At 37.7% G+C, this 25,878-nt stretch overlaps 1 protein-coding gene across 1 annotated transcript in view; it reads left to right on the top strand.

Annotated features, from left to right (window-relative positions):
* LOC138698941 (neuroendocrine convertase 1-like) overlaps positions 1-25,878 on the top strand; it is a 435,125-nt gene that overhangs the window by 352,860 nt on the left and 56,387 nt on the right. The window contains exon 14 of the mRNA XM_069825139.1: positions 10,416-10,547. Within this exon, the coding sequence (XP_069681240.1) occupies positions 10,416-10,547 (132 nt within the window). The remainder of the gene's footprint in view (positions 1-10,415; positions 10,548-25,878) is intronic.

Below are 25,878 nucleotides of genomic sequence, written 5' to 3'. Positions count from 1 at the left end.
TGGGATCTGGATGCCATTGGCTAACGGATTTTCCAAGCCATTGGACCTCAACGCCGATGCTGTGAAACAAGAACCAGGATTAAGGGATGAGAGTGTCGTACTGTGGTTCAGGATTGGAAATGTTGGAATGCCCCACTCAAATTCTTTTGATCTCGTAAATCGAAATAATGTCCGAGCAATTTTCTGCCGTTCCGAATCAGTAACTCTGTTTGAAAATAGGGAGAACACTGCACATTCTTCGGTTAAATACCACAAGTGTCTTTCCATGGCTTGTATGGCTGCATTAGCAACTTGAGGATTGTGTTTGCGGTATTTGGTCAAGTCATGCCACAGCTTCAGATCATTGTAGACTGCATCGGCACCATTGGATGAAGAGAGCCATTTTCAACATATAAGAGTGCATTGAATTTGGATAGTGCTTCTAATTTATCGATCATGATCTTGTCTATCCTGCTTGAGCATTGAAAGCAAACATCTTTGCTGGATACAAAATGGACGGCATTCATCGAGCGTGGTGAGCTGCTCCAGGTTTTAACCAGTGTATTCCTCATTCAGGTGTTTCTCTCAGAATTAACATCAGTTCAGCACTCTCCCGATAATCAGCACGAGGTAATAACTTATTTCTATTTGGGGTGGAAAGTATTTTCTTCAGTGATTGAATTGTATTTTCCATTATGAGTTTCAGTGACCTGTCCTTGATTTGTATGGTCGTAAATTTTTCTTCTGTATTGATAGTTTTCCCAATAGAGTACCTGAATTGAATGAAATTGTCATTTTCAGGACCTGATGTTTCACCAAACAATGTCTTGTGAACCGAACACAAGATTCTCTCAAAAACGTGATGCCGACAAGCAAACAAACAATTTTTTTTCGAGCTGTACAAATGCTCCGATTTTCTATCCTGAATTTCAAGCTGTAGTGTCAAAACGAGAGATCTCACGTTATCAGAGAGCTATCATTCATTTGCAAAACTAAAAGTAGCTCTTGCTTGCTCTGTACATGATGTGTACCTTATAGCAAAAGTGATTATTGAGGTGGGCGGGGGTCAAAATATGACCTAAACATTTGAAAATTTGTACATAAGTATGTTTCAATAATTGTAATAACATGGCTGGGGTGCACTTAGGAAATTTAAGAAAAAAAAAATTGCAGTACCCTAACCCGCAGGCTCAACGCCGCCCTCACACAAGCCCGCTTTCGGTCCCTATCCTGTGCAAGATTAATCCACTCTTTATCATCATATCCCACCTCCCTCAAATCCATTTCAATATTATCCTCCCATCTACGTCTCGGCCTCCCCAAAGGTCTTTTTCCCTTCGGTCTCCCAACTAACACTCTATAAGCATTTCTGGATTTGCCTAAACGTGCTATATGCCCCGCCCATCTCAAAGTCTGGATTTAATGTTCCTAATTATGTCAGGTAAAGAAAACAATGCGTGCAGTTCTGCGTTGTGTAACTTTCTCCATTCTCCTCTAACTTCATCCCTCTTAGCTCCAAATACTAAACACCTTATTCTGGACCAAACTCAACCTCTGTTCCTCTCTTAAAATGAGAGTCCAAGTTTCACAACTATACACAACGACTGGTAATACAACTGTTTTATAAATTCTAACTTTCAGATTTTTAACAGCAGACTAAATGACAAAAGCTTCTCAATCGAATAATAATAGGCATTTCCCATATTTATTCTGCGTTTAATTTCCTTCCGAGTTTGTTACTGTTCCTCCAAGATATTTGAACTTTTTCATCTCTTCGAAGGATAAATTTACAATTTTTATGTTTCCATTTCGTACAATATTCTGGTCACGAGACATAATCATATACTTTGTCTTTTCGGGATTTACTTCTAAACCTATCGCTTTACTTGCTTTAAGTAAAATTTCTGCGTTTTCCCTAATCGTTTGTAGATTTTCTCCTAACATATTCACGTCATGTGCATAGACGAAAAGCTGATGTAACCCGTTTAATTACAAACCCTGTCTATTATTCTGAGCTTACATAATGGCATATTCTAGAGCGAAGTTAAAAAGTAAAGGTGATAGTGCATCTCCTTGTTTTAGCACACAGTGAATTGGAAAAGCGTCAGAAATTGGCCTATACGGACTCTGCTGTAAATTTCACTGAGACATTTTAATTAATGGATTAATTAATTATGGAACAATTACTGGATATAATGTCTAAATTCATAGTGTTTTCTATTGCATTAGGTGAGAATACCGACTTACCGGACACAGCCCAGCTGGCAATATTTATTAGAGGTATTGATAGAAATTTAGTAGTAAGGGAGAAACTCCTTGATTTATATCCCATCAAGGACACCACGACAGATCATGACATATTGCAATGTGTGGAAGATGTATTTATCAGGTTTTGTCTACCGTGGGAAAAACTCGTTTCAGTTGCCATTGATGGAGCATCTTGCATGGTCGGAAATAGAGCAGGGCTTATAGGTCGTCTGAGAAACATACTATCGAAACAAGGTTTGAGCTTCATACCTGTGCATTGTTTAATTCATCAACAAAACCTGTGCGCAAAAAAGTCACAATGGTAAATGTCATGACCATAGCAGTGAGAGTAGCAAGCAATAAGTAGGAACTTCTCTTAAGCTATAAATGTGTAGTTAAATTTTTAAACGCCTTACTGAATATGGTTAAATTTAATGCTGTAACTGAATACTCATCCAACTTTAGAAATTAGAAATGAAACAATTGTCTATGATATCTAAAATAAATTTGAAAACTCTACTCTGCAATCCTTCCAAATGACGTGAAAAGGCTGCATCAATAGTTCTCCAAGAATACAATGAATAAGATTATCTGGTGATATTGTGTAGTTAGCAGAAGTGGAGAGAGATGATACTAAACGATACGCTAAAGGATATTAGTGACAGCTGTGAGCAACATGGGATCAAGATAAATGTAAAGAAGACGAAGATTATGGTTATCGGAAGAAAAATAAATAAATAAATACTTGGAGTATACTATAAGCAGCAACATCAGCTGCTACCAGAAAGTTAAAAGGAGAATAGCAATGATGAAGGAAGCTTTTAGTGGAAAAAAGGGGGGCATCTTCTGCGGAGTTCTGGAAAAAGAACAAAGTAACAGACTAGTGAAGTGCCTTGTGTGGAGTGTGGCATTGTATGGAGCAGAAACATTGATGTTACGACGAAATGGAGAGAAATGTCTAAAAGGATTTTAAATGTGGATATGAAGAAAATTGAAGCGTGTGAAATGGACAGACAGATTAAGTACTGAAGCTGTGCCAGAAAGAGTGGGTATAGGAAGAATAATGCTGAAACCTGATCAGGAAGAGGAAAAGGAATTGGCTAGCTGATAAAAAAACTGCCTACTGAAGGATGCACTGGAAAGAATGGTGGACGGGAGAAGAGGTCGGTGCAGAAGATGACTCTCAGATGATAGACGACATTAAGATATATAGATCGTATGCGGAGACTAAGATGAAGGTAGAAAATAGGAAAGATTGGATAATGCTGGGTTTGCAGTGAAATACCTGAATTTGAGCAGAAAGCGATGGATGGATGGATGGATGGATGGAATTCTGAAATTATGAAACTTCCCATTCTTTTATTTTGCGGGTAACTTTGAGTTTCAAAGACTATTTTACACAAGTTTCCGTAACAACATTAAGATACACATGGATCGTATGCGGAGACGAAGAGCAAAAAAAAAAAAACAATTCGAGAATTCTGGGTTTGCAATGAAGGACCTACCCTTGGACAGAAAACTATGGATTAGACGGACGAAGGAAGGAACGAACGAACGAATGTATGGCATTGAGGAAATGACGTTTTCTATAATGTGTTTTTCCAAGTAGTCCAAATATCTTCATCTCATTATTGGGTTTTTACTTTTCTCTATCACAAGAGCTCAATTCAACCAAAATTTCAAAAGGAATTCTGACGTTAGTCAGTAGAAGAAATTATTATGATGCTATCAGTAGCACTGAGTTTCTAACCAAACCAAAGGGGCAGATAAGGACCGAAAAAATAGTGAAGTGAGAAAGCAATATCGGCAAAAAGAACTGGAAGAAATAAATTCTACTTCAACATAGTACCTATTTATCAAGTAGATTGAAGATAGAGTCGAGCGTAAAATCTTACGAATAGTATAGAGTAGGAGCAAAACACATCAAGAGAAGAATTCACTCTCTAACAAGGCAATTTTGTCCCTCGCCACATGACAAACAAGTGAGCTAGCGATAAATCGCCAGTCATTATCCCTCCTCCAATCACTGGCGTCTATGATATCAGAGTTTGCGTATCCCTAACAAATTCGACCTTATAAACCTTATAGACTACAGAAGACCGCCGCTAGAAGGGTAGAGGAGCGAATAAATCAAAAGGCGAAACGTTGATAACATAACATTAACTCCCTGCGCACGCGGACGGAATAAACTCGCCTCATATCACGTGACTGAATGCAGAGCACAGCACTTGGAACTCAATATCACGGTAATTTGCTTCCACACGGAAAAACAAAAGACGTGAAACTTAGCGTTCCCTAGTGATTGTGCTGCTCTGCCTCTTTATTTTCATTTCCTATCACAAAATGTTATGTAACCTTAACACCATACTGCAGTCCACAAACATTACTGTCAATGAAATGTAGAATTAGTTAAAATTTTAATATCTTTACAAGTATAGAAACAATATCTGTAAATTATCCGAAGGATTATGAGATATTAATATACAGGGTGATTCATAAGTCACTGTACAAACTTCGTGGGTGTAATGTAGAGGTAAAAATAAAAGTAAAATGTTATACAGCACTATTTCTGAAATTGGTGTATTTCAGAGTTATGCACCAGAGTAGAGATCACAAGTGCAACACAAACAAAACAAAATTAATTCCTCTCAGAGTTCAATTAAACAAAGGATCACAAATTCAACCCAACCAACGTGAGTACATTTACCTAAAACATATTCAAATTGAAGTTTATGAAGGTGAAGACAGTGTGTGATCGTCGTCATACTGCTCTTGGAATGTTGCAGATCCCGTTCAACTCATTCTGCACAGTTTCAAAGCCATTTTCAATTAGCTGCTGTAGTTCTACTACGTTTGGAATTTATGATACTGAAACGAACGCCTTGAGACGGCTCTGAAGGTAGATGTCCACGGGGTTAAGATCTGGTGATCTGGCTGGCCAAGCAACAGGTTCTGCACGACCTATCTACTTATCGGGTAATGCAACATTGAGATAAGCCCTCGCCTCACGACTGAAATATGCAGGGGCAACATCGTCCATAAACCATAATGGGGTTTGTGTATCAAGTGAGACATCTTCATGAAGCAGACCATGTTCCAAAAACTGTCGATACACTCGGCCAGTCAGACGCGGTGGTAGAACATGCGGTCCGATTAACTGATTGTACATCATACTGGCACATGTTTTTAATACATTGTGAGTCATAATTCTGAAATAAAGCAAGTTCAGAAAAAGTGCTATTTAACATTTTACTCTTGCTTTTACCACTACATTTACACTCACGAAGTTTGTACAGTGACTTATGAATCACCCTGTCCCTATAAGTAAAAGGAACAAAAGGGGAATTCGATGACGTATCGAGTAGAGTAAGATAATACACAATGTCCCAAAGTCATAGTGGGGTTTAAGATTTATGAACAAATAGAGGTGGAAACAGATTGGTGTCAGATGAAAATGAAATTCTCAAAGTTTTTCATCTTTAAATCTGAGGCACTGAAGGAAACAAAAAATAGTAACAATGGAAGAAATCGTCGTTGTTGCTGCAATAACTCCTATGTGCAAAATATGAAATTTTTCAGTAGGAAGATAAAACACATTTATTCTTCTATGGCAGTAGTGCATAGGAGATTGTGAATTCTTACATTTTCGAAACAAAGAAATACAATTACACATAGGAGATTTTATTATTTGCTGTATCACTATAAAAATTATTTAATAGAGAAAAAATCAGAAAATCGATAATATGTCACATAGGAGTTATTGCCGGAACAACAACGAAATGCAATAATTTTCTTTGTTATGATTAATTATAAAATATGGATGCCCAAAGAAGAGTACAATCTGTTTTGTGGCTGACACAATTTGTATCTGTGACTCATTAAGCATATCCACGGCAAACTCATACCTTTTGTGATAATCATCTGGATGAAGTGCATCTAACAATATATTGAAGTTATATGGAGTCCGGTGAAGACGTTTCTCTAAAGGCCTCAGAACTGTTGTTTTCGGAAGTCATAATTATTGAGCACATTTACGAACTGATTTCTTTGAATTCTGAACGAATGCTCTTCGAATGACTCTTACCGTTTCATTGTTTGCCCATGGTCTTCCATTACGCTTTTCTCCAATAGGCGTCCAATATCTACTAACTGTCAATACATCCCAACGACGAATGTTATTCTCTTGTGGTGGTTCTTCGTTAACCCTAGAATGTTATCGTACGTAATTTTGACGTATAATGAATGAGTAATCAATCCTCATTACTTTTCCCGCCAAGTGAGCTTCTCCTCCTTTACCTATGCCTCCATCTATCAGTTGCTGACCAACAGTCGTGACAGCAGGTTGCAACTTACAGACCGATAATTTAGTCCTGACAACTGGACGACGCGAAAGAGGGGAAGTAATAGGAGTAGTGGGCAGAGCTCCGGAGTAGAGATAAGAGTTAGCGGTCATTAAAGAAATGCAGTACAGCTTAACTGTACTAGAAATATACAGCTCTACCGCACGCATGACATCCGATCGCTCTGAAGACAAGCGAGTGATTAATCCAAACACCCCTTGGCGTAACTAAATGGACTCGCCTGACCCAGGCGCACATTGCCGGCGACTGTCAGGACTAAATTATCGTCCTGTACACGCTTGGCTAATTTATTAGATGATATATTAGGAAGTGTACGTCAGATTTACGCATCAATAGTATTAATAGAAAACTTTCTGTCCGTGCAGTTTATTTATTTTGTATAAATGTATTTTATCGTAACACTGGATGAAAACTTACGTGATGATCCTGGTATTCCTGACACTATTATGCAGATTGTAAATGGAAGTTCAGATGATGGTGCTAAAGACAATATAGAGTTTGATGATGAAATTTGTGATAGTGACAAGGATCCAGAATACATACCGAGATGAATTTGCAGCTGAAGGGGAAAAATAAATGGAAGATAAAGTAGGATATCTTATGAATTAATTGTAGTAAACAAGGGAATGGAGAATGAAGAAAAGAAACAAAATAGGAAACAGAAAACTCACCACATATTTAGCTACCGAAGAAAATAAAAGGAGAAAGTGTACGAAATTCAACTAAGACACCTCCAGTAAAAGCTGAAGATAATATTTATGCTGAAAATCTAGTAATGAAAATCCAATTTAATTTTAAAGCCAAATTTTCCAGACTTTCCTTATGGGAGGAAGTTTTCCTTCCTTCCTGCGCTGCTCTCGCATATGTTTATCATAAACGTTAATTAGTTAGACATACTAGCACGGTAACGCTCACAATTATGTTCAATCAAACATGTCTGTAAATAGGTGGATGCATCATAGGGGTCCTGTTAGTACCAATATTCACAACAATCCATTGATTTTCCTGTAAACTTTTATCTACTTCCAAATGGGTTTTAGAGAACACGGAGTTTCATTGCAGTCCTCCCATAAACCTGCCATCGCTCCCTATCCTCAGCAAGATTAATCCAGTCCCTAGCATCAAGACCCACCTCCCTCAAATGCATTTTAATGTAATACTCCCATCTACGTGTCAACCTCCCCAAAGGTCTGTTTCCCTCCGGCCTCCCAACTAACGCTCTACATGCATTTTTGGATTCGTACGAAAGTGCTATGTGCCCTGCCCATCTGAAAACACCTGGATTTAATGTTGTTTATTATGTCAGGTTAAAAATACAATGCGTGCAGTTTCGCGTTGTGTAACTTTCTCCATTCTCCTGTAACTTCATCCCTCTTAGCCTCAAATATTTTCCTAAGCACCTTACTCTCGACCACTCTTAATATCTGTTTCTCTCTCAAAGTGTACATTTAAGATCAGGTAAGCGTAAGCGATAAATGTATAGCTTACAATTTTAATGTTGACTCTACACACTGCCTTTCGCTTCTCCACTAACCAGCCACAGATGGACTGGCAACGCGCAGGTTACGTTCATGTTGCTAAATAAAATATGTTAATCTTACCTTGCAGAAGGTGCTGGAAATGTTGCCATCGCTGTACTAGATAAAGGCTGTATTTGTTGAACAAATTGTTCATTCGCTGGAGCTCGGCCACTGGAATGTTTTCGATCTGTCGCCGGATGTTGTCTTTCAATTCCTGAAATGTAGAGAAGTTTATTTCATACAGTTTGTCCTTCAAATTACTCTACAAGCAAAATTCAAACGGCGCCAGATATGGGGATTGAGGGGACTATAGACTTTCAATAAGCCCTCCTCAGGACTTCAATAATCATTCCAAAATAAGAGGTCGGCATAATAAGCTTCAGGCTGCAGTAAGAAAAAAAATCCCTCTGTCATCACTGAATATACTTATTGTGTCTTCGGAATTAATAGCTGTGCGCATTTACTAAGTCCTGTTACTTAGAACTCTCTTCAGAAAACTGGTTCAAAATTATTTCAGTATACAGGTGTAGGCCTACATTAATTGTCGTCATAAAATATTGGACTAATAATTACTATTATTTTAAACACCGGCTTTCGGGGATCTTGTAGCGGCGTTTAATAAAGGAGTTTTGGCTTCTCTGAACACCAGTAACGATTATTATGATTATAACTGTTTTCACGCCCGTTGAAGTGAAACTATAACTCGAAAAAAAAAGCTCTACACGTATTAATTCTTATTCTGTCAATGCTCTAAATTTTCACCGATTTCATCTTCAGTTACAAAGTTTGCATGTGCTGTTGATTCACACTATCTATAGTCGCGACGCTGTTATTCCCGGCGTGACTCCTCCTATTTGCTTACGTCTTAGAAAGTGAAGGCTCTATAAAGTCTAGGTAGGTAGTATCGTTCGCCATTTTTGTTCTTACGTTGCTGAGCTACCATACGAGGAATCTATTTGCCATACCGTTAAACATTATCATGTCGCAGCTCCTATGATAATAAATCAAACGCACTGTAATTCAGCAAATAATTGAGCGGCAAATAACGTCTTCGTGTGCTTTCTGCGAACGCCAACGAAAGAGCCAAAATGGCGGGCGATTATATTAAGTATTTATCGAGCCTTAAGAAATGAATAACGACTTCATCAGCGAATCACACGTTTAAATGCAACGCGATTGGCTGCCGGAAATGAGAGAGACGGGACTATAACACATACATGTCCAATTGTAACTCGTACGAGGTAACCCCTGGCGTAAAAAACCCGCAGCGCATATTCTTTAAGGTCGTATTTCCTATTTTATATGGAAAGTTATTGATCTTAGCAGAGCATGCTTGACGTGCAATATCTCCTGGTTCTATAGGCGTTTGGGCACCCGTGACCTAACAGTTCAATTTCACGTTTTGAGGGAGTTTAATTGCAAGATATCTTAGGATAAGCTCACTTCAAGAACGGCGAGTTGAATCGTAGTTGATGCGCTTTAAGAAGAAACCACCTAGAACGGCTTACAGACTGCAGTAGATCGTTATTGTATCATGCCCTGTCTTCGGCAGTCCTCGCCGTCACTATAGGAGTTGTGGGCAGAGCGGCAGTATACAACTATAGAGGGAGAAAACGTTGTGTCACGCGCCCGTAAACATTAACACAGTGCACAGTCAATAAAGAGAATGCATTAAAACATAATGTACTGTTACGAGGACAAGCAAAGAATTGTTTTTGAGCCAAAGATAATTAATACTTACCTGTTATAGACTATTATTACTCGCACGAATGACTGCCGGCGGCCAGTAGGCGAACTAAAGCATAAACACTGGATCGTATCGTATAACGCAGCGCCAATGCCTCTCTCGAAATCGGCAATCATTCGTGCAACGAGTACTTCCACATCAGAATATCGCGTAAATATTGTTTTGTTGTTTATTTGTCTATATGTGAGTAATGTCAACCGTGTATTAATTTTCACAGTTACGCATGTACTGTGCACGCATCTGTTTGGAGTTCATTTCAAAGCACAACTAAATAACAGTAATTTTTTTAAATATATTGCAAATCCTCCCTCCATAGAATTGAATAAACTCTTCGAAATAGATTATGCACTGTAGGCTACATACTTATGTGGATTTCCATAGAATGAACTCATTGAATTTATGAGATATGAGGTAAACATTTCCATGTCAACCGAAATAGAATAACGTCCTTGTTATTTTCACTTTCTCTATTTACGCAAGTTGAAAATAAACGTTACACATAAAAAATACGTATTTAAACTAAAAAAATATATATAAATTTGTAATTTTTTATTTGGACAGGTTGGGCCACAAAGCAATAAGGGAAACCTTGCATCGTTCGTGCTTATCCTCCATGGAACAAAGGACCGACCAGCGTACTTGAGTGATGGACCTCGACGATATAACCAAGATTACAATAGGGTACACAAAAAAGTAAGTGCTATTAAATCACTAAAATAATTACACATATACAGAGCAGAAGGTATTCGTAATAATCCTTTGAAGGGACGAATCCTTAGCTTAAATTTCCCAGAAACAATTATTTTACTTAATTTTTATCCCATGTTTTGTCAATATATTTAGAAACACGTACTTTATCAACTTTTTTATTAGTTTTCTCGGTTCGAAATACGTTTTCGGTTTAACAGTAGTATATTAAAATTTCAAACACAAATAAATCACTTTAAGTAATGTATGTTTGGCAAAACTGTTACCGAAACGTAGACAAGTGCTTCACCGGAAGACCTGAGTTCAGCACGACGCGTATGTAGGCTACAGCGTACTACAGATTGTATTGAGCTGTAGGCAGCGTTTCTTTACATCAATTCCCCTCATTGCTACAGAGAAGAGCTGTAAGTACTATTGAATTTACTCCGATGGTGCAAAGTCAATTTCCCACTAAATTAAAGAAATAACGAAATGTCGAAGGAAAATGCTGTTCCTTTTTTCTTAAGGATTTACTTTGTGACGTTATTGTCACTGACCTTCCACGCAGTATACATATACCTATATGTATAGATGTGTAAAGAGATATGCATTACAGTAGAAGTAGAATAATGATAAAATGAATAATACTGAATTTGATGTATAACAAATAGTGAATTGTAAGAGGAAATCTTCTAGAAAAGTATATTTCCTGTCTGCCACGCACTGCACAGCGGCTACAATGTTTCGACGATATAAAATCGAACTTGGAAGGTTCGTGCTGCTTCTCTAGATTTTTCTCGGACTTTTCAATATATTATCGGCATGTTTAAGTGGTTTCGATTTGTTCATTAGTCCAGGTTTCATCGCTATGACAGAATCACTGCCGTTAAAAGTTAATTTCGAAGAAATTTAACGATTACTTTGGCAGGGCCTCTTATCTGACGAAGAGGATTGTTTTTTACAAGAACCACTTCAAATATATCACAAGAGACGTGCCGCATGTTTGCTCTGTGTTACTAAGTGTAATTCTTTACGTAATTTACGATTTTGTTCAAATTTAAATTTCAAAGTCTCACGATAGAATTACTCGGACTTTAGATAAAAGCTGTATGTGAAAAATAATGTAATCAGTGTATCCTAAAATATTAATGACTGACTCTAAACACCAGTTTTTATTGATAGAGTATGTATTATCAAGTAATGTCTGAAATAAATGACGTTATTATTTTATTATTATAAAATTAGAATTCAGAAACAAAATACTATTACTAGATAATTCAATTCTGTAATGAATATAAGCCAATATTATACATTTGTAAGTAATACTAAAACGCTTTATTATGGCAGAGAACGATTACATTGTTGACTCACAGTACATTTCAATTCCGAAAGAGCAAATAAATACTATTTGTTTCCTTACTGGTAATCGGGATTCAGCCTGCTGCATTTGTATACCGATAATATAACATAATTGAGCTACCTATTCACTTAATCAGGAAATGCTAGAAGGATTTAACACGAAAGTCTCCTTGAAAACTACCATTAGTTCACTATAGTCATTAGCAGAATATTAAAGCTACCGAATCTTCTACTGGATCTATTAGTTAACCATAGATTAATACTATAATGTTACGCGTTTTCATCTATATAAATCAAAAGGTCTGCGATGTATAAATATTAATGTACCACGTAACAGAATTATTATTTAACATGCTTATTTTGCTCGAATAGTAGCGAATTCTTTTGGTACTCGTGATATTTTTCGAATCTTGACATCACAAATTTAGATAAATCGAACTAAAATTCATTTAGTCAAACTTTAACTGCTTGTCAAACATGATATGCGTCTATGACCAATAATCTTCGGACGTTGGTGCTTTCTTAAGCTTCGTGTATTTTCTGTTTATCCTCTTTATGTAGTGGCTGTGTTTGTTTACATTCTCCGGTTTTCAAAATGTATTTTACTTTTGTTTGTTGTCTTTTTTTGTTCAATTTGAAGCAATACCATAACATTAAAAACAACCGTCATAATAGCTTACTTGACAGATCACTGGCTCAGGACTACTGTGATTCCGAGTTCAAATCCCGGCAATAGCGGAGTTATATTTTTGGTGAAAAAAGTCAAGTTTATGAACTTAGGAGCATTTTGTGCATAGTTTATCCCTCTGCATGCCATCAGCACTCTCCACAATATTTATTGTTAACTATGAAACTTTTAAGCATATACGGGTTGTTAAGAAGTATTCAATATTTTAGGAGGTGATGGTATGCATCGAGGCAAGGAAAAAATACCTAATAAACATGAGTCCTACAACACATACTTTCCGAGATCTAAACACTTGTTTGTAGGAGGTGCTCAATGTGACGTCCATTTATGGCAATGCATTTTTCTGCCCTACAATACAGCAGGCTACCAGATAATCATACCGTAGTTGACACTCCTGGCATGAAATAATGATATGTCGCCAGGAATACCGAAAAGAAAAGTTTGGTTGCGGATATGAGCAGGGTTCTGCAGAGATGGTGTTGTGAATTTTCGTAATCAGCATGTGTGGGCTGATGAAATTCCCATGCACTCGAAGAAACAAGGCATCAACACCGATTCTCAATCAACGTATGGGCAGGCGTTCTTGGCGATAGATTAAGGGCCATACGTGCTACCACAGAGATTACTGGGGCTCGTTATCAGGATCTTCTAATTAATGTATTTCCTATGTTGCTAGAGTATGTGCCATGTCAGCAAAGACTACAGATGTGGTTCATACACAATGGCACACCAGCACATTTTTTCGCAATGTACGTGAACACTTGACGCTGACATTTCAGGACCGCTGTATTGATTGGGGAGGCCCTACACCTTGGCCTGCTCGTTCGTCAAATCTAAATCCCCTAAACGTTTGGTATCAAGAACAACCAGGTCAATTTCGAAGAGTGCGTGATTCCTCACGGCGAAGGACAGAGGAATGCATTGCCATGAATGGATGCCACATTGAACACCTGCTATGAACAAGTGTTCAGATCTCAGAAAGTATGTGTTGCAGGACCCATGTTTATTAGACATTTTTTCCTGTTTTGATGCATACTAGCACCTTCTAAAATATTATATACTTTTTTCTTAACACTCTATATACTCATGTTCGCCATAAAAATTCATACAGAGATAGGCCGTCGTCATCGTCGTTGTCGCCGCCGCCGCCGCCGCCGCCACCACCACCACCACCACCACCACCACCACCACCACCACCACCACCACCACCACCACCACCACCACCACCACCACCACCACCACCACCACCACCAACACACCTCTACGGTGCAGACCTCATGGCTGGAACAGTCTCCATGTTTCATCGTTTTCTTGGTCTGCAAGGATCTCATTTCCCATGTGTCTGTATGTCTAAGCCATTTTCGAAAATCTGTTGCTGTCAATTCTCTGCATGTTTTTAAGCCATCGCTTCTTATAATTTATCAATTTGTTGTATAATTATTAATTACTATTATTCCTCACTTCTCCCTTAGAGATTTGTTCTTTATGATCTCGTCATGTACATCCCTTGACACGGAAATTGGGCGCTGTTCAGAGACTAAGTCCCACCTCGGACCTGCTCGGGAATCATCCTTTTCGCTGTGTATATTTTTATTTTTAATTTGTTATTTTATGATGCTTTTTCAACTGCTAAGGTTATCTAGCGCCTCTGGGAGAGATGAAGATGATAATGCTAGCGAAATGAGTCCAGGGTTCAGCGCCCGGAATTTACCCAGCACTTGTTCTTAATGGGTTGAGGGAAAACCCTGGAAAAAATCTCAACCAGGTAACTTGTCCCAACCAGGATTTGAAACCGGGCCCGCTCGTTTCATGATCAAGCATGCTAACCGTTACATGTTTCAGAGGGTCTTTCCTCAACCGATTAACAGCAAATGCTGGATAACTTTCGTTGCAAAACCAAGGCACATTTCACTGGCATAACTACTATCTTCACCCTCCTGCCTACTTCTGTACTCATGTTGTCCACCATGAGGGACGAAGAGAATCAGATCTAGTGGGTGTCCCACCCTCAGAGCAAGATTAATCATAATAGCAAAAATGTAGACAAAAGTGCAAGTGGGATGTACTCAGATATGCTAGGCGTTAGAAGAATGTCAGAAATCTTTAATAATTATTTCATACTGACTGGAATACAGAAGTTACACCAACTACTTGCCCCCGAAATTTAAATAATAATTCATATTTATACAGTATATTGTATTTTTCATTCATAAAATTAAATCTAGTCATCAGCATCACCACTAAGATTTATTTGAAAATTACATTGTTGAGAAAGACTTCATTCATTTTCTTCGATTCAAATTATTGATTTACATTTCCTGGCTTTCGCTTCTTCAGATTTACAAAAGTGTATTATTGTTTGTTGTTTAGTCAACTGTTCGAAGACAGGTATGAACCTCACATGTGATACCAAGAATTCGCCACTTATGAGACAACTAGGCCAGGAGATAATGGGGTAGGGTGGCCAATTCCTTTCCCCCTCCATTACATACATTGCCGACTAGCTACATATTAGTGTATTAGTAAGGATAAATATGTGCCAGTTTACATTTTCATTTATGTTTCATTATATTTAATAATTACTTTATTTAAATGCTAATAACGTTTATTACCTCTCTGAAATTCTCAACTCTCACACGGTCAATCTTGTACTGAAATTCATAGAATTGTATCGTGGAGTGACTTTGGGTCAATATGGTTTAATTTTCTTCACAGTTTTATTAGTTTTATATTAATCAAGAATATATAGAGTGGTTTTATTCATTTCTAATAGTGAGAAGGCAAAATTTAATATTTTATAAATTGTATAAGCTCATATTTATTATGAAACTAAAAGACGACCCTTTGGGAGTATGCTTACAATCTTTTCTTTTCCATATTCCATTTACTTTTTGCCTAATGTTTTAAACTGTTTCTTTATCTCGTCCCAAGCGACATTCGAACATCTTTTCAAACTTTACTTACGTTGCCAGTTTGTAGTTTCTTTATAAAATACTGAGTTTTTCGATATTTTATACTTTCTGATGGACATATAGTAGTTGTAAAATATATTTACCGAAAGGAAAGTTCTATTATTATATAAATATTTTATGAGATCTGTTTTTGTCAAACGGAATAAACAAAAGCGGACACAGTAGGATAAAATTACCCATTTAGAACAACTAACTTGATTTCAAAACCATGACAGTTTATTTGGTTATACAGTAAATACTATTAAAAATGGCCCACAATTTCCTTACGAAGAAATTAAATACTGATTTACGTAAAGTTGTGTTAAACGATTTATCTGTACACTTATTTATTCCCAGGTGTTTTATGTGCGCTAGCTTACAACATATCAATTATTTCCCTTCTTGGCGATGATAATCTATGTGATCCAGAGTGTTCTCAGTGACAGAGAAAAGAACATCTTGCAGGTAGACTCATCAGTTGATCACCCAAGAGATGGTTCCTTCCAGTCTGGGTGGCATCCCATTGGTATTCAGGAATAGAGTGTGATATCTGGTGAACATTATGAACTTTTCTGGACCAGTATACGTTATTTCCGTGTGTATAAAGCAACCCAATTTGTTTACAAATTTTTTACGCATAATTTCTGGGGCTTGTATTCGTTGAGAACATATCAAAATGGTCGACATGCAGAATGAATTTCACTCGTCTCTCAGTCTCTCTCTCTCTCATTAATTTTCAATTCACGTGATTGGACAGATGAAACCCCACTATGTGCTGGGCGATATTTTATATTGCTGGCTGGCAAGACTGGACACTTCCTTATAAAATAAGGAAATAATCACCGGAGTCATTAAAATTTTAGTTTTTAGTTTTTACAATATTCATTTAATATTGAGCGTATTCCGAATCTCAGCGCTGAGCAATCTGATGGCATCACGGTGTTTCGAATTTCAACGATGACATCACTGATGCTTCACCGGTGTCGCACCGGTTCCATCAGCTTGCAGAGGTGGTGGCAGTCTCCATTAGCCGCCATCAGTGAATCTGATTGGTTCTTGTATAGGGCGGGAATTAGCAGCCGAATGACATTGGGCACCGTTGTGTCATGGCGGTGTGTTCTGCTGTAATGTTTGTAATGAACACAACGTAAAAACAGTATGTTAATGGCTTATGAACGAACATGTCAACGGACCAGTTATTACTACTGGTTCAAGAAATAAATTGTTTATGCTCTCTTTTCTTTGAACGCGATGAAAGTACGGAAATTTCGCAAAATCTTCGACAGACAACAACTTGTACAGCCGCCATGATAGCCATCGAACCTTCCAGGAGTTTTGTTTCTATTTCGCTGCAGCGTGACGTCATTGTTGTCCACCGGTCCGGTGACATTCGCAATACGCTAATTATTAGTCCCTTTATGGCATACTGTGATATCTATCACATCTCTGGCCGCATAATTCGCACACGCAGCCATCACTGGGTCTTGTCTCTGCAAAGCTATTTTGGGATGGAAATCGTGGATGGTGTGGCATGACGTGCTTTTGTTACTGATTTTCCTTGGTCCAGTTTCTCCCCAACATTGGTGCGTAGAAGCCTGGCTCTCTCTCTCTCTCTCTCTCTCTCTCTCTCCTCTTTGCTTCTCTTCTCTTCAGGTGTTCAATGTAGGCTTTCGCAGATGGCAGTAGCATTCGGGTTCAGAGATCAATTTAGAAAGTCTCCTTAGCAAGTTTATGGACCATTCTTGTTGGTGTCATTTTTTTTTTTTTTTCAGATTTTTTTCCAATCCGTAAGTTGCTATAGGGGGAGATAGTAGTGTTGAAAATCATCATTGATTTGGACAGGGGACACTCCCTTATGAAACGAAGATAATGAGATGAAACTGGAGAATCAGGGGAACTATTACAGGAAAGTGGAAGGAGCGTATTCCAAGTAAAATCTCCAGAACACTGTTTGCGTCCACCACAAATTACACGAACTCCGCAGGATTCGATTTCGAGTCTCCAGCGTGAAAATCTGCTATTATATTAATTAACCTATCAATACTCAGTAAGAAACTTTCTAATTTCTATAAAGACATTTGCAACTGCTCACTGAATCTATTATATGTTTACTAATAGTAACCAAACATACAGGGTTGTTTCTGATCTCTGATAACTAATTCGAATGACATCATGTCCGACAACTGAACTGTGGCGCGAGGTGACAGACCAGTAGTGAGTGATCTCTAGACATCGGATTTTTAGGCACTAAAAATTGCAGTTTTAGGCGCCTAAAATAAGCTCGAAATTTGTAAAATTAGGTTCTATTTTAATGAAAATAGGCATTTTAGGCACATCAAGGTATCATACTTATTTCTTTCACTGAAATTTTTAGTTATACACTAAAATACGCACAAAAAAGTATGTTTAAACATTAAAAAAGAATACTATATTATATTTATAAACAGAGCTGCACAAATTTAATATATTGAAACTAATGAAATAATGATTATTGATATCAAGATTACTCATTTTAAGTTATTGAAATTCAGTTCCATGCTCAGACTTTATTATAATTATCTGCACAGTACACCACCAGAATTTTTTCTAAATTCTCCACAGTTAACCTTTGCCTTTTGTCACTGAGAATCATTTTGAAAGCAGAAAAACTTCTTTCAACCGAAACTGATGTGAGAGGCGCAAATTTTAAATTAGGTACTCTTGATACTTTTTCCAACAATGAAAATCCTACATTCTTCTTTAATACGTTGTCCCACTTATTTTTAATTTTTTTCCCAGTTTCGCCCAAAGCAGAATGTATGTTCACTTGAGCTTCCTTTACTATTGCTATTTGGCTACAAAGATATTGTTTTTCACGTTCTAATTGTTCAATGCTTGCAGGTATGAAAGAAAAGTTTGATGTTATGTAGGCAATATCGTTTTTCACTCGTGAGTCATTCAGACAATCTTTCACTGCTTTCACACACGCTGCACTATCAGTTTCAGGTAATTTATCAATAACTGTGACCACTTCTTTAAAATACTTAGAATAATACACCACTGACTGAATCCAGGTTCCCCATCGTGTAAGAACCGGCTGAGGTGGGAGTGGGATATCTGGAAAGTTCTCTCTGAATATTGAAATCCTGGATGGGGCTTTACAAAAACATTTTTTTGTGTTAGAAATAAACGAATTGACAAGAGGAAATTCATTACGGATTGTTTCAGAAACCCTGTGAAGGCCATGTGCTAGACAGGTTACATGCGTGAGGTTAGGATAAAATGTTTTAAGAAGTGGAGCTGCAGCAACCATGTATGAGGCAGCATCAGTACAAAACAACAGAACTTTAGAATCGTCTATATTACCTGAGTATAAAGACTGTAGGCCTTTATTTACAAAATAAGCAATGGCATGGCTATTCACTTTCGAAAGTTCCTTAACACATACGAGGTGTGGAATCGAAGGTCCATCAGGACTAAGTTTTCCTACTACCATATTTGCTATATACCTATTCATAGGATCTGAGGTTTTATCCACAGAGACCCATATGTAAGAATTACCTATATCCTCCCGAATGGAAGCTAAAGTTTCATTGTATATTCTGTCTAAGTAATTTTTTCTTAGGGTCGACTCAGATGGGATATTTTGTTTGCTGTATTTTTGTAAAAACTGTCTTAAAACTGGATTTTCAATTGCATTCCAGGGAATGTTAGCAGCAACAAACGCTCTGGTTAAATCAGCATAGAAATTGCTGCTGAGATTGGATGAAGTAGGCTGTGTTAGTAAAGTTTGTTGCATTTGATTTTTCTGCTGAGCTTTAGCCTTATGAGCCCCTCCTTGCACATGCTGCTTTAGGTGGCACTTCTTTTCTTGCGAAATCTAAAAATGTAAAGTAAACTGTATTAAAATAAAATCCTAATTGTTGTATTGCAGTATTTCTATCACAAAGTTAGTGGGTTCGAACAATCAAAATTTTAATGACCTGCAAATACTTTAACTATCGGAATTTAAAAGGTTAAAGTGTAGTGGTCTTAAAAAGAATTATGTATGTATGTATGTATGTATTTATTTACACTGCAAGTGGGCAAGCACCCGGTGGCAGTGGTATATACAATATTAACAATACACAGTTAAAATGATAAGCAATACACAATAAAATTTACAATACATAATAAAATTTACAACACATATACAATTTTATACACAATACAATAAGAATACACAATACAATTTAACACAATAATAATAAAACATAAAATAAAACACCTAATTTTACAACACAACCTACATAATTATGTATAGGTCCTACATAAGTTTCAATAGTCTTTCACTTTACTCTCATCTCATTCCCTGTAGTGGCACTATGACGCATTTCACTGACACTTTAGCACACATTTCACTGACACTCTGTAACACATTTCATTGACGCTATAAATTATCACTGATCGGAGCTGTTCACTGCACTGTAAAACCATAACTTCACTGACTCACCTCGCTTCACTGATACAACAGTTCAAATAAGTCAAATAATTGCATTCTTATGCATACTTATAAACAGAACTACATTTAAACTAAACATTTCTAGTCTAAGGGCCTCTTACACGCTATTTTTAGATAATTTACAATTCAAACCAAGGAAGTAAACTCGTCAGCCTAGATAAATACATGTCACCTTAAAAAATTAAATGTTGAATGTCACCTTAATTTTAATTTTCACTTTATACACAACTCTTTAAATTATTCTTGAATCTCCTTAAGGAAGGACAGCCCTCAAAGACCGCTGCAGGTAGGTCATTCCAATCATTTATAGTTCTATTTAAAAATGAGAATTTACCTACATCCGTTTTCTGTTTCCTACATTTGATTTTAAAATCATGATCGTTCCTACCATAGTACGTTGGCTTTTCTAACCGAGCCGTTATGTCTACCCATGCTTTCTGACCTAGATGTGCTCTATACAATGATGTTATTCTAGTTTTCCTACGTCTGTTTTCCAAAGTTTCCCATTTAAGTTCTTTTATCGTATCGTTCCCATCTTCTCTTTTACCTTTAACAAATTTAGCTGCCCTATACTGGATTCTTTCTAAGGAATTTATCTGATATGTTCTATAGGGATCCCAACATGTAGTTCCGTATTCCATTAACGGTCGCACTAATGTTAGATATGATATTTCCCTCGATTTGGGGCTAGCCTTTCTCAAGATTCTCATAATAAAGTGAAGTGCCCTCCATGCTTTGCCTGTAACATTATCAACATGCTCTCGCCAAGAAAGTTTGGAGTTTAAATACACTCCTAGGTATTTACAACATTGTTCTTGCGGAATTACAACACCACTGAATTCGTAATTAAGACTAGTTTCCTCTCGGGTTTTACAAAATGTTATAGATTTACTTTTAGAACCATTTATTTTCATCCTGTGCTTTAACGCCCAGTTGTAAATGTTATTCAAGTCTGTTTGAATAGCATCTACATCTGAATTATTTCTAATCTTTCTATAGATAATGCAGTCGTCTGCAAATAGCCTCACATTTGATGTAATATCCTGGCATAGGTCATTTACGTATATTATAAAGAGTAATGGACCCAGAACGCTGCCCTGTGGCACCCCTGAACTTATATTTCCAATTTCCGATATTTCATGACCTACTCTAACTCTCTGGGTTCTACCTTTTAAGAATTCTTGGATCCATAGCACCACTCTTTTATCTATTCCTAGCCTACTTAACTTATCTATTAATATGTCATGTGGCACCAAATCAAATGCTTTCGAAAAGTCAATCACAACTGGATCGATTCTTCCGCCTCTATCTACCTCTTCAGCTAGATCCTGAACCAGCGACGTAATTTGACTATCACATGAGAAGCCTTCCCTAAAACCATGCTGGCGGTTGTAAAACCAGTCTTTCGCATTTAGAACATGACGAATATAATCCGATATCAAATGCTCCATGACTTTACATACGACAGATGTAAGGCTAATCGGTCTGTAGTTTCCGACATCTAATTTATTTCCACCTTTATGTATGGGTACCACTATAGCTGATATCCAGTCACATGGAATAGCTGCATTGTTTATGGAAACATGAAATATACGCATTAAGTATGGAATTATGGCCTCGGAACCTAATTTAAGAATCTCTGTAGCAATACTATCTGGTCCTCCAGACTTCCGATTTTTTAATTTCGTTATTCTCTCTCTAACCCCTTTGGAAGTTATTTTGAAAGTCGAATTTGGTTCACATTCACGGTCTGTGACACAACCACTCCTATCAGCGGGATTTTTATTATTATTATTATTATTATTATTATTATTATTATTATTATTATTATTATTATTATTATTATTATTATTGAAAACCGAAATGAAATAGGAATTTAATAAGTCGGCCTTTTCTTTGTCATCAGTTATACTTTCTCCGTTCTGATTTCGTAAAAGCACTACTCCTTCATTTTTCCCTTTTCTCCTGCGTACATAATTATAAAACTGTCTCCAATTGTTACTTTCATCTTCTTTTAAAATAGTTTTTAGAAAATTTTCCTGAGCTAACCTTTTTTCACACTCAAGTTTCTTAATTAATTCAACATATTTTTCCCAATGCTCATGGCTCCGTTTACGTTTGCTAAATGCGCGCCTTGTCTTTTTCTTTAAGTAGCGAATATAATTAGTGTAATATTCTGGGTCCGGATTTTTCTTAATTATTTTAGAAGGTACACATTTTACTAATGCCTCGAAAATTATACACTTAAATTTATGCCACACATTTTCCATATTTCCTTCAGTCCTTAGAAAGTCATCATGCTTTTGTCGTAGAAACGTTTGTAATTCATGGACATCGGTTTTGTTAAAATTCCAGACAGACACTGGACTTGACCTCGGATTTACTGTGTTTTCCCATAAGATTTCTAATAAGACGCTATTGTGATCACTTATTTTATGAAGACTTTCAGAGTTGACAAAGAGAGAGACAGGTCTTAGTAGGTAAACATCTAAGAGGGTATTGTCACGCGTCGGACCATTTACTACCTGCGTGAAATCTTTACACCAGATCAATTCATTAACAAGGGTCTGTGCATCCGAATTTGTACCTGAAATCCCGTTCCAGTTAATTTTCGGGAGGTTTAGATCCCCAGCAATTACTACGTTTCGGTCTTCTGATACTGTATTAAGATATTCATTTAGTTTGTGCAAAGTTAAATTGTTTAATTCACTGGGTGGTCTGTAACATGCTATTACATCTAAGGTTTCCAGCCCATTTCTTATCTGAACATTCAATATTTCAACTTCCTCATGTATCCACAGAAGATTGCTACTTATTTCTATCTTAGTACAAACGAAAACTCCTCCTCCCTTTTCATTTCTATCCTTTCTGAAGACTCTATAATCCGACCTAAAAATTTCCGAGTCATTTATGTCTTCCCTAAGCCATGATTCCGTCCCAATTATTACATCTGGATTATAAACATCGACCAAGTTCCAAAACGGAATAAGTTTATTTCTAATACTTCGGCAATTAACCTGCAGTAGTCTTAGTAGGCCTGTCCTTACTTGAACATTCTGAATCCCCGTGGCACCTCGCCGTCACTGCAGGTCTACGCCGCCCGCGGATAGGTCTTCGACCGCACCCCCGCTGACCGCCGGTAGTCCCACGCCCCCGTCGTCGGCTGATGGTCCTTCGGTGCCGCTGCCAGCTGATGGATCCGCGATCCCGCCGCGCCATGTTGTAGTAACTACCCGCGCGAAGAGGGATCCCATGTCTGCAGCCCCCCTCCGATTTAGGTGGATTCCGTCTCTTCCGAAGCATCTGTCGTCTATCCAGGAATTTGGATCGACGAAACGCGCACCAAGACACTCCGCTACCCACTCGAAAGCTTTATTCACACGACCCACTTTTCTCCAGTTCACATCCCTCCGTCTGACGATTCCACTGATGACAATCCCAGCTGCCGGATATTTCTTCTTCGTTTCCATCACCAAGTCATATACATCTGCCATGATATAATCAACACCTCTTCGCAAATCGTTTGTTCCTACGTGAAGGACGATGTTTTTCGGGTCCCCTCGTTCCTGATTTTCGATCACGCTTTTCATTTCTTTCACTCTAATCCCAGGGTAACACTCTGTCGCCAGCTCCGATTGTAGATTCCCTACGTGTCGAATGATGGAGTCTCCGATGATAACACTTGCCGCACCATGCTTCTTCTTCTCCTCCCTCTCTTCGCCATTCTCCTTTTCCCGTCGCAACAACTTATTTTCGTCCTCCAGAAACTTGATCCGTTGCTCCGCCGTCTCTAGATTCTCCCGTAGCTTCTTCACCTCGTTCCGTAGACCGATGAGCTCCCTGTTGCCTGCCTCGTTCCCGCAGTCCTTGCACAGCCACGTTTCTTCTACTATCTGTTCCCTCTTGATCTTCTGACAAATCAGATGGAACCACTTCTCGCACTGGTTGCACAGCACGCCTACTCGTAGGTTCTTTCTACAGCTGCCACACTTGACACTGATCACTCCGTTGTCGCTTGCAGGTCCTGGATTCAGTTCGATACCACCAATAATTAGTAGTATCGCGATCGCTATGTGAAAGAAGAGACACTCAGCCAGACCTGCCAAAGCTGTCCCTTTCACGCTCCGCTGCATCCTTGACCTGGCCGCCCAGCCGCCTATCCTTGCCCGGTACAGCTCCAACTCACAGCCCATTGCTCAAACCTTTTCTCCGCTGCGAAAAATACGTCCTTCCTCTCCACCGGCCTGAAGAAGACTCCCCAGGATAGCTCAGTCAATGTATAAATATTATAGGCCTACTCATTAAAATTAATAGAATTTATATATTTCAACTATTGTTACATACCTGTTTGCTACAAATCTTGCAGAATATTATTTTTCCATCATAAGTGAATTCTGAATATTCTGTTAGCCATTGCCGGATCAATATAGATTTTGCACTTATATTTTTCGGCTTTATCGCGTTAAACTTCACAGGAAAACGTCCTACCGCTCAAAACTTCTCAACACAAATAAGGTGAGGGAAAGAGCAACTGTTAACGAGCATTCAAATGAACCGTTGTTATTGAGATTCAATTGGACAAAAATACAAAGTTCCGCTTATTGTTGCATTTCCTGGTAGTGTTAACACTAGGAGGGCCATTCTTTTAAATATTTTGTAACGGTTTACCCTACTAATTCGCAGTTTTACGACTTTTCATAAATATTTCAAAAACACTCTTTCTCCAAAAATTGTGATTTTATGACACTCTGAAGGGCAGTACAGCTAATCGGTCATTTTTATAGTATAGTATTGTATATCTCTGAATCGGTAGCAGCACATGTTGTGATTGTTGCCTGCTTCAAAACTAAGGTTGGTTCTTTGTCGGCATTTATGCCTCCAAACATGTTAAATTCGGTAAAATCTATTGCGAGTGTCGTGAGATTCAAAACATTTTGTTTCCTTTATCAATTGTTTCATGGCCGGTGTGAAGCAAACTTCCCACTTTTTAAATGCCTTAAATTTCGCAGTGAATGCATGTATAAATTATAAAAAGTAAGAGTAAAATGCGAAACTTTACAGTGAGTTAGGCATTTTTAGGCGAATATTAACAAATTAGGCTCTAATAACCGTTTTAGGGCATTTTAGGGCACTATAAAACTCTTTGAATACCTTTCAATTTCCATGAAACTCAAATATTAATAATTATTTTTACTTTTCTCCTAAAGAAACAAAATAGACATTTGCCCTACAATCCGATGTCCGGTGATCTCACAGAGTGCACGGCGACTGACAACAGAAATTCCCAAGAAAATCAAACCTTTTTGGGAGGGGTACATTACGACCCTTTATAATGCCAAGTACAATGAAGTGAAAATAAAAGCCTGCAATAAACGAGGCTTCGTTATTTCCAAGAAAGGCATCTTTCTTGGAAATAATAAGATTGGTAAAGCTCGAATAGAGTTAATTTGTGTCATCTCGTGGGGTGCGGCGACTTGTGACGGGGGGGTGAATTTTCTTTTTCCACTCTGGAATTAATCCCATCCGAGCTTTGCCAATCTTATTAGGTACACATAGTATGCCTTTCTTGGAAATAACGAAATCTCGTTTTTTTCAGGCTCCTATGGTTTTCACGTAACTGTACTTAGCATCGGAAAGAGTTGTTATTTACCCCTTCCAAAAAGGCTCGATTTTCTTGAGTATTGTGATACACTGTGCACTCTGGTTGTGAAATCACTCGTTACTGGTCTGTCACCTCTAGCCGCAATTCAGCTGTCGGTGTGATTCCTGACGCACATGATGTCATTCAAATTCGTTATCGACCGGAAATAACCCTATAGACTTCTACTTCGTTATTTAACGACGATCTTAAAATTAAAA

Source organism: Periplaneta americana, chromosome 4 (assembly GCF_040183065.1).
Source record: "Periplaneta americana isolate PAMFEO1 chromosome 4, P.americana_PAMFEO1_priV1, whole genome shotgun sequence".
Classification (NCBI taxonomy): domain Eukaryota; kingdom Metazoa; phylum Arthropoda; class Insecta; order Blattodea; family Blattidae; genus Periplaneta; species Periplaneta americana.
Note: the sequence above shows the minus strand (reverse complement) of the source record. Positions and strands in the feature narration are given on the sequence as shown.